This window comes from Strix uralensis, chromosome 4 (genome assembly GCF_047716275.1).
Source record: "Strix uralensis isolate ZFMK-TIS-50842 chromosome 4, bStrUra1, whole genome shotgun sequence".
Taxonomy (NCBI): domain Eukaryota; kingdom Metazoa; phylum Chordata; class Aves; order Strigiformes; family Strigidae; genus Strix; species Strix uralensis.
The window spans coordinates 57,690,205-57,704,379 of NC_133975.1; the positions used below are offsets into that span (position 1 = coordinate 57,690,205).

Here is a 14,175-nt window from a genome sequence, read left to right on the forward strand (position 1 = left end):
AACTTATGCCTTCGCTGCTCCCTTGTGCCAGGCAAAATCCCCATATCTGCACAGCGTGAGTGCAGAACTTGCGCTCCTTTGGTGTGCTCCAAATGCTGCCTAAGTAATGAAAAGGCCTGTTACTCACTCCATGCACTGATATCACTGTACTTGTTGCTGTATTCTGTGCCAGTACCTTCACTTCTGGATGGAAAGCATCGGATGGGGAGAAACCTGGGTCCCGTCCCCAAAGGCAAACATAATATCCAACCTAATAAGATGCTCTTACCTGGGAGGAAGGATGGATAGAGCAGACCTCTTGGAGCTGCTTACTCTCTAGGAGGGAAAGCCAGGTAAATTTGCACATATAGATCTTGCAAACCTGCTATGGCGGTTCCTTCAGTCACTTGCTGTGGAATCCCCAATGCTTCCTCTGAGCCTAGAAGCGGGCTGCTGCATTTGCACATTGCAAGCTCTATTCCTCCACTGCATTGCTGGATGTCTCCATCTGGGGGATATTTTTAGACTTCATACTTGCAAGAAACTGTTTTTGTAAGACATGTGGCTGCTTTGTCCATGTTATCATATGGTGAACCTCTTGTTTCATGCAACTAGAGCTGTGTACTTCAATACACAGCTGGAAAACCAAAGTCATCACCTTCCTCTCCAAAGCAAAGTCCTCCAGAAAGGTGACTCCTGCAGGTAACTAGCATCACAAAGCAACAATTGCAAACGGTACCTTCTGCTTTACTTTTTTATGCCTACTAAAAATACCAATAACTTTTTTGAAAACTGGTCTTAAGACACAGCTGTCTAATAAACCATTCACCTGGCATCTCTGAGGATGAATGAGCCAAATTCTTACTGTAGCAGTTAATCCTCAGCAATGTCTCTTCCTGCTAATCCTCTCTCTTGAACCGTTCCGGGGCTGGTACACGTTACCAGGTAGAAACAAGTCTGCTTATATTCCAGATATACACTTGCTGTTTGTGCATTCATTACACTTTCACTTACTCCACAAGGATTTCACAAGCTACTAATGTTCTCGAACTGGTCAAAAGCAATCAGCTGAACATGAAATCACAGGTTTTGGCTGTAATCATCACTTCAAGATCTTGCTGTTGCATTCTATAGAGACAGACATACCTGAAATGAAAAAGTGAACATAGTGAGTGAAAATGGAAAATTATATTACTTTTAACAAAAGGATACATTTATTAAAAAACATGTTTTCTATAAGGAAACAGCATCTACCTGATATTTCTCACAGTTATTTCTTCCTGTTGAGAATAGTTTTTATTTCCTGGCATTATTATCTATCATGCGATAAGGATAATAGATGAGCCCTGACATAATTCAAGAATCAAATTTGATCAGGGTGATCTAATGACATAAACTGAAAGAGCAGCCTCTCAAGGGATTGCACCTTCAAGCCTGAAGTGGGATACAGGGGCTTTATTTTGCTCATATAATGCCCTCCCCTGCCACTAGTATAAAAGATTAGAAAATTCTTTTGCACAGCATCTTGTGTTTACCTTCAAATTCCATCTGATATCATAACAGTGTTGCATCTGAGATGAAATGACATTTCTGAGATTTGTCAGGGAGTCTGGTTCTCTCTGCACTTTCTCAGGAGTCACCCTGAACTCTCATATAGAATCACACACATGCAAACATTTTCACACCTGATCTCAAGAAAAATGCTGATTCTGGTGCAGAACTGGAACGGAAATGTATTGCTCATGTGGTTCCTTGTGAATTTATAAGTGTGGTTACATACTGTAAGTTTTCAGAGGAAAAGTTCCTGTCAGTTTAGCACATAAGCAGCAGGCAAGGTGGTCTCATTCTGCAACCCTGGCAGAAAATTGCTCAGAGGGAGCTGTGGAATGATACTGGTACCAGTTTTGCTCTCCTCACTAAGGTAAGGACAGAGTGTGTTTTATCCAGCCCACAGCACCTTTGGTGGGTGAGCTCTGCAGCAGAGAGAGCTCCTGTGCAGTCTGTGCACTCACACCAGCATGGACTCACTAGGGCAAGATTCAGCTTTAAAATCTTTTGATAGCCCAAGCCTTGTGGAGGGGAGACATCCTCATCATGTTTCCATTTTATGTCCGTGTACAAACTTGAGGACAAAATGTTCATGGCTGTTATACACAGACTTCAAGGCTAAAAACTCAAAGATAAAAAGTACATCTAAATACAAAAAAGTCTGAAGAAACAACCCCCCTCCCTGGTTTGTTTAGGTTCCTTGTCCTCACTGTTTAAAATTAGCAGTACAGAGGTGGACGTGCAGTCCCAAAAGTAGCTATTTAAAACAATAACTGTGGTTACATCAGTCTCACTAGAAAACCTGATGGGAGAAGCATTAATAACAGAACTGTCCTTTCTGAATATCGGTGGTCAGCATAATTGTAGAAGGGGTTGGGGATGATGATACATTGGGTTTATAACATTTTACACCTCTCAGTGGTAGGCGGCTCAAAGCCTTCTCTCTTGAAAGCTGCTTGGTTTTCCCACAAGTCCAGCTCCAGGTTATCATCTACAGCCTTGGCTGGTGTTGTACAGGTGAGCTGCATGCTGTTCAATGCTCACTTGAGCGCTCACTACCTCTCCTTGACAATCAATTCAAACAACTGCAATATATTCAGTATTGACTATCAGTGAGCAAAGCATCAGATACTGCTTGCTATTGCCTCATTATACAGTATGCTCCCGACAAGAAGTTGACACAAAGGCATAACAGTCTGATCCTCAGTAGAGATTCCCGTCCTTCACCACTGAGCAATGAAAGCCAATGCTGCCAAAGCACGACCTGGGTAATGCAGAGATGAGTACAGTAATGATATGTCCAGCTTTGTTGGTACTCTGCACCATCTTGTGGCTAGCAGAAAAACACCAGAATAGCTTCTGAAATCTTTCACTTGTTTTTTGTATGTGTTTTTCCTAATGAAAAATACAGATTGTCAGCGTACATAGATAAAATTCAGTACCCTTTGTACAGCTGACATGGGTGTCTGCAGGCTGGCTTACAAACCAGCAAAAGGGAAGACCATTATTACAGATAAGTAGGTTATGTGCAGGTCCTGTAGCATACATAAATTACCTATCTGTAGAAGACTCGCTTGCATTTCTATGTATTTGGAACAAGCAAAATACTTGTGGAAAAATACTTAAGAATGTCCTGATCCTAGTGATCTCCATTGTTCCAAGAAATGTTTGTTATTGATCATTAAAGGTTTTCCCATATTCTCCTGTAATTCCTTTGCCTCTTGCAAATAAGTCTTTTTAAACAGAATTGCAAGTTTCATCTTCATTGTTAGTAACACTGTCTTCATTTAAAAGCTTGTCTTCCAGTACCTGCAGCCCTCAGCTTCCCATGAATAAACTCAACATTACATTGTGCAGAGCAAAGGTTATTCCAGTGAAGCTTATTTATGATAAACACAGCCTTTTTCTTCCACAGGAACACATTTTCTCCCATCCTCCAAATCATAATAGATGTCAGACCGAGACTGTGTTTTCAAAGGAGTAGAAGGGCATCAGCTATCCTTGAATTTCATTGTGACAAGGATCAGACTCTTCTGTGCTCCATGGAAAATTTCTGCTCACATACACAACATCAAAGCTGGGGGAGCTGGTGATGGGTTATCCCCTCACTGCCAAATGGACAGTTTCCTTCGCCAAAACCATGCTCACTTTTAGAGGAGGGAGATGGGATGACACTGAGTCTGAGCTAGTATTGCCATTTCTTACGCTTCTTTTCCTGCTTCCCATGGCAATTTGGGAATTTCCAACAGGCACTGGATACGTTCCCCCACAGTCATGCAGGGAAAGCTGGGTGAGCATGTGGGATTACAATGCTCCTCACAAATCTCCCTCTTTTAAACAGAAAAAATGGCCCCGCAGGTGGGGTCCTCAACCCCTGCCTCTTCACCACAGGAGGATGAAGAACAAATTAGCAGACAGATGATGGCCAAGAGGGTGAAAATCATCACAGAACTCATGCAGACGGAGAAAGACTATATCAGCGACCTGGATCTTTGCATCAAGGAAGTGATTCAGCCCCTGAGAAACAAGCAGGTGAGCACTGGGGGTGGAGGATGAGGCAGTGACGTCAAGGTCTCAACTCACCCACGTTCTGCTTGCAGATAATGTTAATGCAAGCACAGGTGTCAACATGGGAGTGACATGGTGCCAGGAGTGAGTCCAGAGCTAGCTTTCTGGAAAGGGACGTGCCAGGGCTCTAACGAGGAGAGCGGGAAGTCAGATATGCTCCTGATACTTGCGCTACAGTTGCATAAAGCCTGCATCAAGGTACTTGCCCACAGGGCAACTTGGATGCTGTACTCCTGCTTGTGGGCTGCAATAGCAGCTTACAACTCTCCATACTGCTCTGTAATTATAACCCCTGCTACATGCCCTGGCAGACCTTTACTGGCACCTCCAAAAGCAGTAAAATCAAGTATTTTCATAGAATGATAGAATACCAGGTTGGAAGGGGCCTCAAGGATCATCTGGTCCAATCTTTCTTGGCAAAAGTATGGTCTAGACAAGATGGCCCAGCACCCTGTCCAGCTGAATTTTAAAAGTGTCCAATGTTGGGGAATCCACCACTTCCCTGGGGACATTATTCCAGGTATATCCCTCATCTTTTCCATGTGAATCCTTGTAAAAACGGAGTCTCTTTGTAGCCACCCTTTAAATACTGGAATATGGTGACAAGGTCTCCCCTAAACCTTCTCTTCTCAAGGCTGAACAAAGCCAGCTCTCTCCGCTTTTCCTCATGTTGCAGGCTTCCCAGTCTTCTGATCATCTTTGTGGGCCTCCTCTGGACCCTCTCCAGCCTTTCCACATCTTTTTTGTATAGTGGGGACCAAAAGTGAACACAGTGTTCCAGGTGTGGCCTGACAAGCGCTGAGTAGAGTGGGGTAATGACTTCTTTATCTCTGCTGAGGATACCCTTGTTGGTGCAACCCAGCATCCTGTTGGCTTGCTTTGCTGCTGCAACACACTTTGCTTATATTGAGCTGCTTGTCCACCAGGACCCCCAGGTCCCTTTCCACAGAGCTGCTCGCCAGGCTGTGCTGCACTCCCAGATTATGTTTTCCCAGGTGCAAGACCTTGCACTTGTTCTTGTTGAACTTCATAAGGTTTTTTTTAGCCCGCTCTTCCAGCCTATTCAGGTCATCCTGCAGGGTCACTCTCCCTTCTGAAGTGTCCAGTTCCCCACCCAGTTTGGTATCATCAGCAAACTTCATCAGGGTACAGCTGATCCCATCATCCAGATCACTTATGAAGATATTAAACAGTATTTTCCATGATATTTCCAAGTATTTTCAGCAACCTGAAAAGGCATGAACCTCCCCATCAAGGTTAAATTCAGTTGTAAAGATAACTTTTTCCAGCCTTTCAGACAGCTGTGGTGGAGAAATACCATGTCTGACAGAGCAGTGAGCACTTCAGAAATTTGCATTCTACACAGAAAAGGCACATTTAAGAAGGAAGGCTCATAAACTTTCAGGCAAAAGATCTTATTAGGCCAATGATACCCTTTTTCTTTTTCAGCTGAGACTTCAAAGAGCACCTTTTCCTCAACAGTATTTCAATTCATAGAAAAATTATGCAGCTGAAAGCTGGGAATAGAAGAGGTTGTCCAGAGAAAGATTCATGTTTGTGGGGCCTGCAACATAGCGGTCACAGAGGTTGCACAAATGATATCTGCTGCAGATACAGAAAAAAATAATTTAAACCAGACCTTAAACCAAGTATTCTGTATGTAGGGTTTCTTATGAAATTGGTGACAAAATACAGGTGCAGAGGCCAAAGTGTCTTTACATGACATTGGCACTGCCTCTTCAGGAAATGCTGTGGCCAGCTGAAGCCTGTGCTGTTTAAGCTCCTAGGGAACATTTTTTCTTTCTTAAAACTCTGTCAGAGTTTGTTCCAACTGGTTTTCAGAAGAGCTGGTATTTGCTGGCAAAATTTTAAGGAGTTCTTGACTTCTTCCTCCTCACTTGTTCATCTGCTTAGAAGTAGTCTCCATTTGACTCCCTCCCCAGCCTGGCCAGCACCAAGAAAGAGTATTCCCTGGTTGAACTCAGATTTTTGACAAGCATGCTGTATTCCTTCTTTTCCAATCAACTGAAAACATACGCTTAAATTCTGTCCTTTGTCACTGTATTAATGTGTGTAAGTGTCCATGCACAATGTAGTTCCAAATACTATGTAGGCATTGTGCTTGAGTGGAGGTCAGAAGTCCTGTGTTAGATGTATACAGGAAAAGTACTTTAGAGATTATAACTCTCTTAATTTAATAACCTCTGCATTTTTGAAAGGCTTTCAAGAATGTTGTATGGTTTTAAGGCTAGTTCTCAGATAAACTACAGTACTGAAAGTTTGTAATACGTTTAGAGAAGGATAGCATTTAGAAAATTGACCTAGCAATGAATCTGTTTCATATTTCCAAATGGATAAAACATGTTTTAGGCCCTATAATAGTTATAAAGAAATTAACTGCATTAGTACTGAAAGTATATTTCTGATTCTGTTACAATAGCATGCAATTTGATCCTCCTGGCATCTGGTAAGCTGCCATGTAAGTCAGCAATTCTGTTTCTAATGGAAAGATACATTCAGAGGGTATCAATATGGATGTTGAAATCAGTCTTGCCTTTGTTCTCAGTACTAGCACATTACCACTGGCTATCTCCAATTGTCCCTGAATATTAACTATTGCCCTGCTGTGCAAGGAAATAAATAACTACTGCATGAAAAGTATGTGTCCTGGAAATTTTTTACTTGCTCTAAAATGAGTAGAGACATGGAATGAAATTTTACATTGGTGTAAATTGATGCAGTTCACTGAAGTCAATGTTGTGCACTCAGGCTCTGTAGGAAGCTCTTTAGGTTATATTAATAACCAGAACTGTAAATGTGTTTGTTTTAGTGGAAATTATATCATCTTGATTGTATTTCTGGGATTATAGGACAACTAACTTAAAATGGTACCACCGTCTTTAAGTCTTTGTACCTGGTAGCTGTCACCAAAGCACCAAAGTCTCAGTTTATGTAGCAACATCTGTTAGCAACTGGTAATCAGGGAATCAAACCCACCGTCAACTATTCTTTTCCTCAGTGGGAGACTAAACAAACATTTTAAAGCTAGCAAAAGATCTTTTCTTTATTCAGATGATAATATTTATTTCCGTCTTAGGTAAACACTTTCAGATTAGGAATAGTTGAAAATAAGGTTAAAAGCCCTTGATAGCATGCCCTTTGTTAACTGAGTCAACCATATTATACTAATCTGAAAACTGTATATGTGTCCTTGAAGTCACAAGGAGGATGTTTATGTGAGGTCTTGCAGAAGTGGTGTTTCCTGGAGTGTTGAACACTCAGGGCACAGCAAGAGAAGGTCTGTAATATACAATGTCCTTCTTTATCCTTCGTCAGTAGCTGCTTAATATTTGTATTCCATTAGATTGCTCGCTTTGACGTGGATGGCTTGTTTAGCAACATTGAATTGGTCCATCAAGTATCAGCCAAACTGCTGTCATTGTTGGAGGAAGCCACGACAGATGTGGAACCACCCATGCAAATAATCGGTATGTTTACTGTCCTCTTGAGTTCTACAAAGCTACGTGAAAGAATAAACATAAGACTCTCCTGTCCTTTATCCTCATCAGACTTAACTAGTACCAGTCCCAGAGGCTAACAATGCTACAAGCTGTCCATAATGACACAGGAAAAATGACATGTGAAACCTCTCCAGCTGCTCTACTGTACTCATATGATCAGGACGCTCTTTTTCCATTCATCTAGATGTTGAGGGGGAGAAAGGAAGGAGAGAGTGAGTTTAGCATGAGCAAAAACTGCAGCACTGAGTTATGCCACATACTGATAATATCTTGTTCATCTAGTTTGATATTGCGTACATAACTCTGCTCACACTTAGACCAACTCTTATATTGCATACTCATATTTGTGCCATTCAAGAAAAGCATTAAAAATTATTGGAATAACAAACACGTTACAACACCCCCATACCCACCCCCCAAGCACTGTAAACATATATCTACCGGCGATACAATTCATGTAAGAGGTGGTTACATGTGCTTAACAGGGACAAGGTCAGTAAAGGCAAGAAAGCTGTCACTGATACGAAGTTTGTGGGAATCTGTACAGGAATGTCTGCAGGGATCATAGGTATTTTCAGCAAACAGGTTGGCTCTGGATATGTCACAACAGTCACATGTTCTGCAGGTCAGGCCATGAATGTTAAGGCTTCACTTGACATTCTGGCACAGCTGGAGAGATTTAAGCAGTTACCATTCATCATCTCTCCCATAACTGCTTCTTCAGTGCAGAGGCAGTAGGTGATCCACCTTAAGGGATCAGGTGAGAATTCTTAATTTGTTTCAGTGCAAAGTCAGCCAGTTTACTTTAAAAAACTTCCAGCCATGATTCAGAGGTCAGAGAGGTTCTTTCTTCTCTAAACTGACCACATAGCACAGGTAACATGTTATAGAAATGACCCTTTTTCTCACAAATAATGGGGTAAAAAATTACCGGTTGTCGTTTGACTAAAAAACATGATATTAAAACATATGAGGCTTGGGAAATATATTAATCCTAGCACGTCTCAATCTGGTTTGCCAAGGCAACAGCTTAACGTAGTTTGATGCGACTGTGTTGTTTGGCGGTATTTCAACAAAAGTGCATCATGATGAGTCATACCCTTAATAAGCAATGTTCTATTCTAGCAGGAAGTGCCTTTTTCACAGCCAAGAGAATCATCCTTTTAGTTCCCTGCCACATCCAGAAGTAAAGACAAACAATTTTATCCATCTATTAGGGTGTATTTCTCCAGAATCAGACAAAGAACCATGAAAATGGGATTGTGGATCACAGAGTTGGCTAACTTATGGCAGGGAAAATGATGGCAGGTTGGGTGTGAGACATTCTTCCAAAGGCTGAGACAGAAGCAGGGAGAATAATTGCATCACTATAAGCAATAAGTTAGTAAGTTTGTCATCCTCTAAAAGTACATCAATGTGATAATTTTGTTTTCAGGATCTTCATAATCAGTGTAAAAGTTGTTGAAGTCAGTCTATAGAAAAAGCAGGCTTGAGAATGTTTAACATACCCATCATATTCTACCATGTTTATGGTCTTTAAACACCTTGCTTTGAACTACCTTGCTTTGGAAGGCAAGCCAGTCATGGTGAGGTTAAGGAGAACTGCTAATTCACTGGTTTAAAACCAAAACAATGTGGTTGCTCATATTCATGTCTTATTTTAGTCTATGTTCTCCACACCTTATGCTATCTCCACATTGATGAGTAGTAATGTCCAATAGAAGCAGACTTGTAGAGTGAAACAGTTGCTGCTAAGGACCTGGTATCCATACAACACGTTTCAAGAGGTCTTACTTCAGATTGGCTGAATTGAGGGTTCAATTGAGAGATGCCCTTTATGGTTGAAGTACATAAGATGTGCCCTCGGAGTGCATCTTCTGGTAATTACCATCCTCAAAGTGATCCAGTTTTTGTGTCTGTGACTGCTCCACCGCATAACTAAGGCATGGGAGATGAGGACTACTGAGAGATTGGCTTCAAAAACCCTCTCCTAATCTGAGCTAAAATGCTAATGTAGACAGACCTTTTGTCGTGCTTTGTCTTCTGATGCTAAATGTCGCTGAGGTTAAATACCCTTTCTAGTTCTCTCCTGTATTTTTTCTCCTCTCAGTTCTGGATACTGTATATGGAGGAATATTAAGACTTAGTAACCTTACCCTGGCTTTAGCCATTAGACCCTTTCTTCCTCCCCCTCCCACTGCTGTCCACACAGGAAGCACCACTGAAAGCCACAGGAGAAACTGTTTCTGTTGCTTAAGCCTTCCTCCTAGGATTTTCTCTTTGAGACTAATGACTACCACACTTAAGAAGGGGCATCAGGCAGATTTGCCTCTGTCAGAGTGTGCAAAAGACTCCGTATTTTTAAAGTTGTGCCCAAATACAATGTGGTTTCGGTTCATAAAGCAAGCTCCCACAGCGATATGCCCAAAGCTCATCTGATTCGGTCCATATGGCTCAGAACCAAGAAAGGCTTTAGGCTTAAGAAATCCATCTGATTTTAAAAGGCCCTATCCATGAAATCAGCACATAATTTTTCTCATCACTGAGCATCAATGAAAGTATCTGTCGTTGTGGCACAATACATCAGTGAACAGATCTTGCTCATCTCTTTCATTCTGGAGAAGAGCATGATAATTTTCAGCCTCTAGTATATGCTGAAGTGAGCTGTAAACCTACAGCTTGCATTTTTGCTACTGAAAACATAAACTCGAGGGCTTAGCATAGTATGGGCCATGCTAAGCACTTGGAGCTCCGCTTAAAGTTAGTGAAAACTGTGAGAGCTCAGCATCTCTGAGAATCAGGTGCCAAGGGGAGCAGGATCAAGAGAAAGCTTATTAAGGTTTCCCCTGGCACCGTTGGCTGATAAAGGCCTGTATGGAGAGTTCATGGCAAAATTAGGATGCAATGTGCGTTGGTAGCCCATCAACATTAGCATTAAGCAGAAGACAGAGAAGACAGACAGCTAGAGAGCATTTAACTACAGGATGCTGGTGCTTTTCTGACTGTGGCCTTACAGTAACTAAAATGAACTCGTGTGGCCTTAGCTCCGTCATTGTTGTTCCCTTACTCGCACCTTGAAACCAATGTGCATCAGACAGCCCAGTTAACCTTCGCTGCTAGGGGAAAAAACCCAGAGCTGTGTTACTGTGGTAACTGAATCATTTTTCACTTTAAGATGGAGCAGTTCAATGCAATGTATTATGAAACAGCCCACTCCGGCCGGGATGAAACATGCAGGATGCCTGACAGCTTGGCGCTCAGTCTGTGAATGAATAGAGAGCTCCCAATTAATGTGGTGTTTGGCTTTTAACTTTAATAATCATTTTTATAACTCAACAGGAATGTTTATGAAACATTGGACTAGTTGCCACATAGGTGTAATTTTCAGTAAATGCCCAAGACAGGAGTTTTCACCATTGATGTTGCTTATTATATGAATTTCCAAGGATGCTGATCAGGGCACTGCTACATAAGGGTGTAAGAACCAAATGAATATCTCAGCAGAAGAGATGAAGCATGCCTTCTCTGCTCCAATAATATTTCTTACATACACAGAAACCAACATGGGACTTTTAGGCTGAGAGAATTAAGCACTAGAATTAAATGGGAAACGGGTGCAGGACTACTTTAGTGCCTCTAAAATTTCCCAACTGTTCTTTGGGGGAAAATGGTGGTGTGGAGGACTTGAAATGGAAATGTTTTCCCCTTCAGTTGTATGTAAACTTAGATACTATATAAAAAAGTCTGTAATCCACTGTGGTTTTATTTAATTAGGGAAGGGGTGGAGGTTACTCCTCTGTCACGTGAAGAAAAATCTCTATTCTAGGCCATAACAGTTGCCATTTCAGGATTTTGCAAAATAGATAAAAGTGAAATGGCTAATGGGAGATAGAGACATTATTCTTGCTATAACCCATTTAAGTTCATATTCAGTTGAAAAAAAAGTCAAAAGGAAAATTAACAGGCTTGCATTCACCCCTCCTGCCAGCCCACGACACAAAAATGGTCTCCCCTTAACAGTTAGGCTCTCGTGTGTGGTTTCCACTGAAGGGGCATTAAGCTGGGATTGTGAATTAGGGGGTTGCATATAAAGGGGTGCGAGGTGTAGAGATTTCATGCCTTTTCCTGAGGGAATCTTTGTGCATTAACACTGATATAATGGTGCCTGGCTATGACAAAGATGAGCAGCTAAGAAATACGTGTAATAAATAATGCACATAAACACACAAGATTGTTTCTAAGGGAAGTAAAGTGGAAGCCAGCCTTTTTAGCTCACGGCTAATGTGGTGGAATAATAAAACTCCTTCTGAGATGCTGTTGTCTGGCTTGACATGCTTTGTTTTTCTCTTTAACAGGGGAAGTGTTCTTGCAGATTAAAGGCCCACTAGAAGACACATATAAAATCTACTGCTATCGCCATGATGATGCACACACCATGCTGGAATCTTATGAAAAGGATGAAGAACTGAAGCAGCATTTAAGACACTGTGTACAGTCCTTAAAGTAAGATCTTTTCAAATGATGATTTCCGTCCATAGTCAGTTGCCTGGCAGGGAACATTTTAAATGGATGTAGATGAAAGGTCCCCTGTAAATCTGGAGTTTTATGAGGCTTGCTGGGAGCTCTGGCTTATGCTGCTTTCATGAAAAGATGACAAGCCAGGGGCCATGATTAGACTTCTTTTTCTCTAAGATGGCCAAAAATAGCACAAGAAAGGTTGCTCTTTCCTTAGCTTCAGTGCCCCATACTGGCAAAAAAAATGCTGCATCATATCATGGCCTATTGGGAACACCTTGCCCAGCTCCCAGGAAACTTGCTGCCCCCATCTTCAGCAATTCTATAGCTTGAATTGAGTAGCCTGTAACGCAGTTATTCACATGCACTGGGGTTTCTGTGTACCTGTTGCAAGGCTCCAGGGATCTGGAGTGGCTGTGTGGTGCTGGACCCCTCACGATGGGGATATTTAAGAGCGGTCAGTGTTGGAGCAAGCTCCCAGGTCCCACCAGTGGAAGGTGCTTTGTACCATCAGCTCCCATGCCAGCCCCTCAGTGAAACATGTTGAGAACCAGGAATGCTGCAGAATAACTGATCCATCTTTCCTCCAGTACAGCTTCCCCTGCAGCCAGTCACAGGAAACAGCTCATCCACTCAATGAAGTGTGCTTATCTTCCACTCATAAATCCCCCTGCCCCTGCACTTTCCCAAAAGCATCACACAGAACTGTCAGAAGGGAAGGCACCATGCTCTTTCAGATCAGAGGCCTAGCTCCAGCTTCAGGAAAGGCCCATGCTGCATGCTTGTAGGAGAGATGTAAAGCTATCACAAATAATGGAGCATACACCAGCAACAGATATTTCAACCAGTTAGTGATCAGTCTGCAGAGAGGAGATGGGAAGTATGTCCAAGTGAAGTCTGGAAAGAGTGGTGAAGGAAAACACTAACAATATTAAAAGAGAAATATTCACTTTGAACACAGGTTATGTTGAAAATAAGGCTTTTTTTGTGCAACATGTCCAGTTATTAAATACATAACAAAGTATATGTGCAGGGTACTTAGGTTTTAGCTACCCTGGACGTTGGAAGAAATAGATTATCATAAACTCAGGCTTTCAGGCTAATGGATGGCCAGGTATCTCCCCTAAGGGCATGTTTTAGTTGCTGATGCCTACAATATTCTTTTCCGGCTAATCAAGAGAAGCCGCTACTGTCATTCATTCATCCCTGCTGCTGAGGCAAGGGGACATGGAAGGAAATAAAGATAAAAGATAGCATCCACGTACATGCTAGGGTTGATGCTGCCACTTGAATTCCAGAACTAGCAAGAGGAGCTCCTGTTCCAACATCACAGCTGGGATTTGTGAAGAGAAAGGATATTTTGTGCTGAATCATTGTAGCCTTCGCTAGCAGGAAGTGACAAAGCCTTCCTCACAATGAAGCCTTGTTTTTTCTTGTTCTTTTCTGATTAGCCTTTAAACAGGAACCAATGAAAAGAGGACTGGTGCATATATACTACATTGTGTTTTTTCCCAGTGCCTAAAGACTGCAGTCAATTCAAATATTAAGAACTGAAGGTGCACACTCAAATGCAGAGCTGCGGTCACCTAAACCTGTTACTACCGTTTGGAGACTACTTGCCCTAGGAAGAAAATCATGCAGCATTTTTACCAAATAAGTTACAGGCTGTTTTCCATTGTGAGACATAGTAAAAGCGGGGGCTGGTGATGGCTATTCTTGAAAAATGTTTACTTTTTAATAATTTTTTTTTTCCTTGGAAAGAATATTGTTCCATTTTTTTTTTAAATTAAAATGGGCTAATGTTACTAGGGGCTTCTGTTCCTCAGCTGAGTAATATCTACCATGTGAAAAACAACTTCTATATCAGGAGCAATCTGAGAGTGGCACTCTGCACATCTGTACAGACAAATCAGATTTAATTAGACATGCTGAGATTCCTATTCCTCCTGTTGACTGAAGAGGAGAAATTCCATCCCAAAATGTAGGTGACTGCCTTGGAGACACGTGCATATCCAAATTCTGTAGAGTCCTGTGTTTCAGCAGC

General features: G+C 41.8%; 1 protein-coding gene and 1 long non-coding RNA gene across 2 annotated transcripts in view; one reads left to right on the forward strand and one right to left on the reverse strand.

The window, feature by feature from the left end:
• Positions 1–14,175, forward strand: part of ARHGEF38 (Rho guanine nucleotide exchange factor 38) — a 38,020-nt gene that overhangs the window by 6,870 nt on the left and 16,975 nt on the right. The window contains exons 2-4 of the mRNA XM_074866862.1: positions 3,869–4,059; positions 7,460–7,583; positions 11,972–12,119. Coding sequence (XP_074722963.1) covers positions 3,869–4,059; positions 7,460–7,583; positions 11,972–12,119 — 463 coding nt within the window. The remainder of the gene's footprint in view (positions 1–3,868; positions 4,060–7,459; positions 7,584–11,971; positions 12,120–14,175) is intronic.
• The window catches only part of LOC141942832 (uncharacterized), a 27,915-nt gene continuing 13,740 nt past the window's right edge, over positions 1–14,175 (reverse strand). The window contains exons 4-5 of the long non-coding RNA XR_012628757.1: positions 269–1,125; positions 1–99 (exon numbers count right to left, since the gene is read on the reverse strand). This is a non-coding gene — a long non-coding RNA (uncharacterized LOC141942832). The remainder of the gene's footprint in view (positions 100–268; positions 1,126–14,175) is intronic.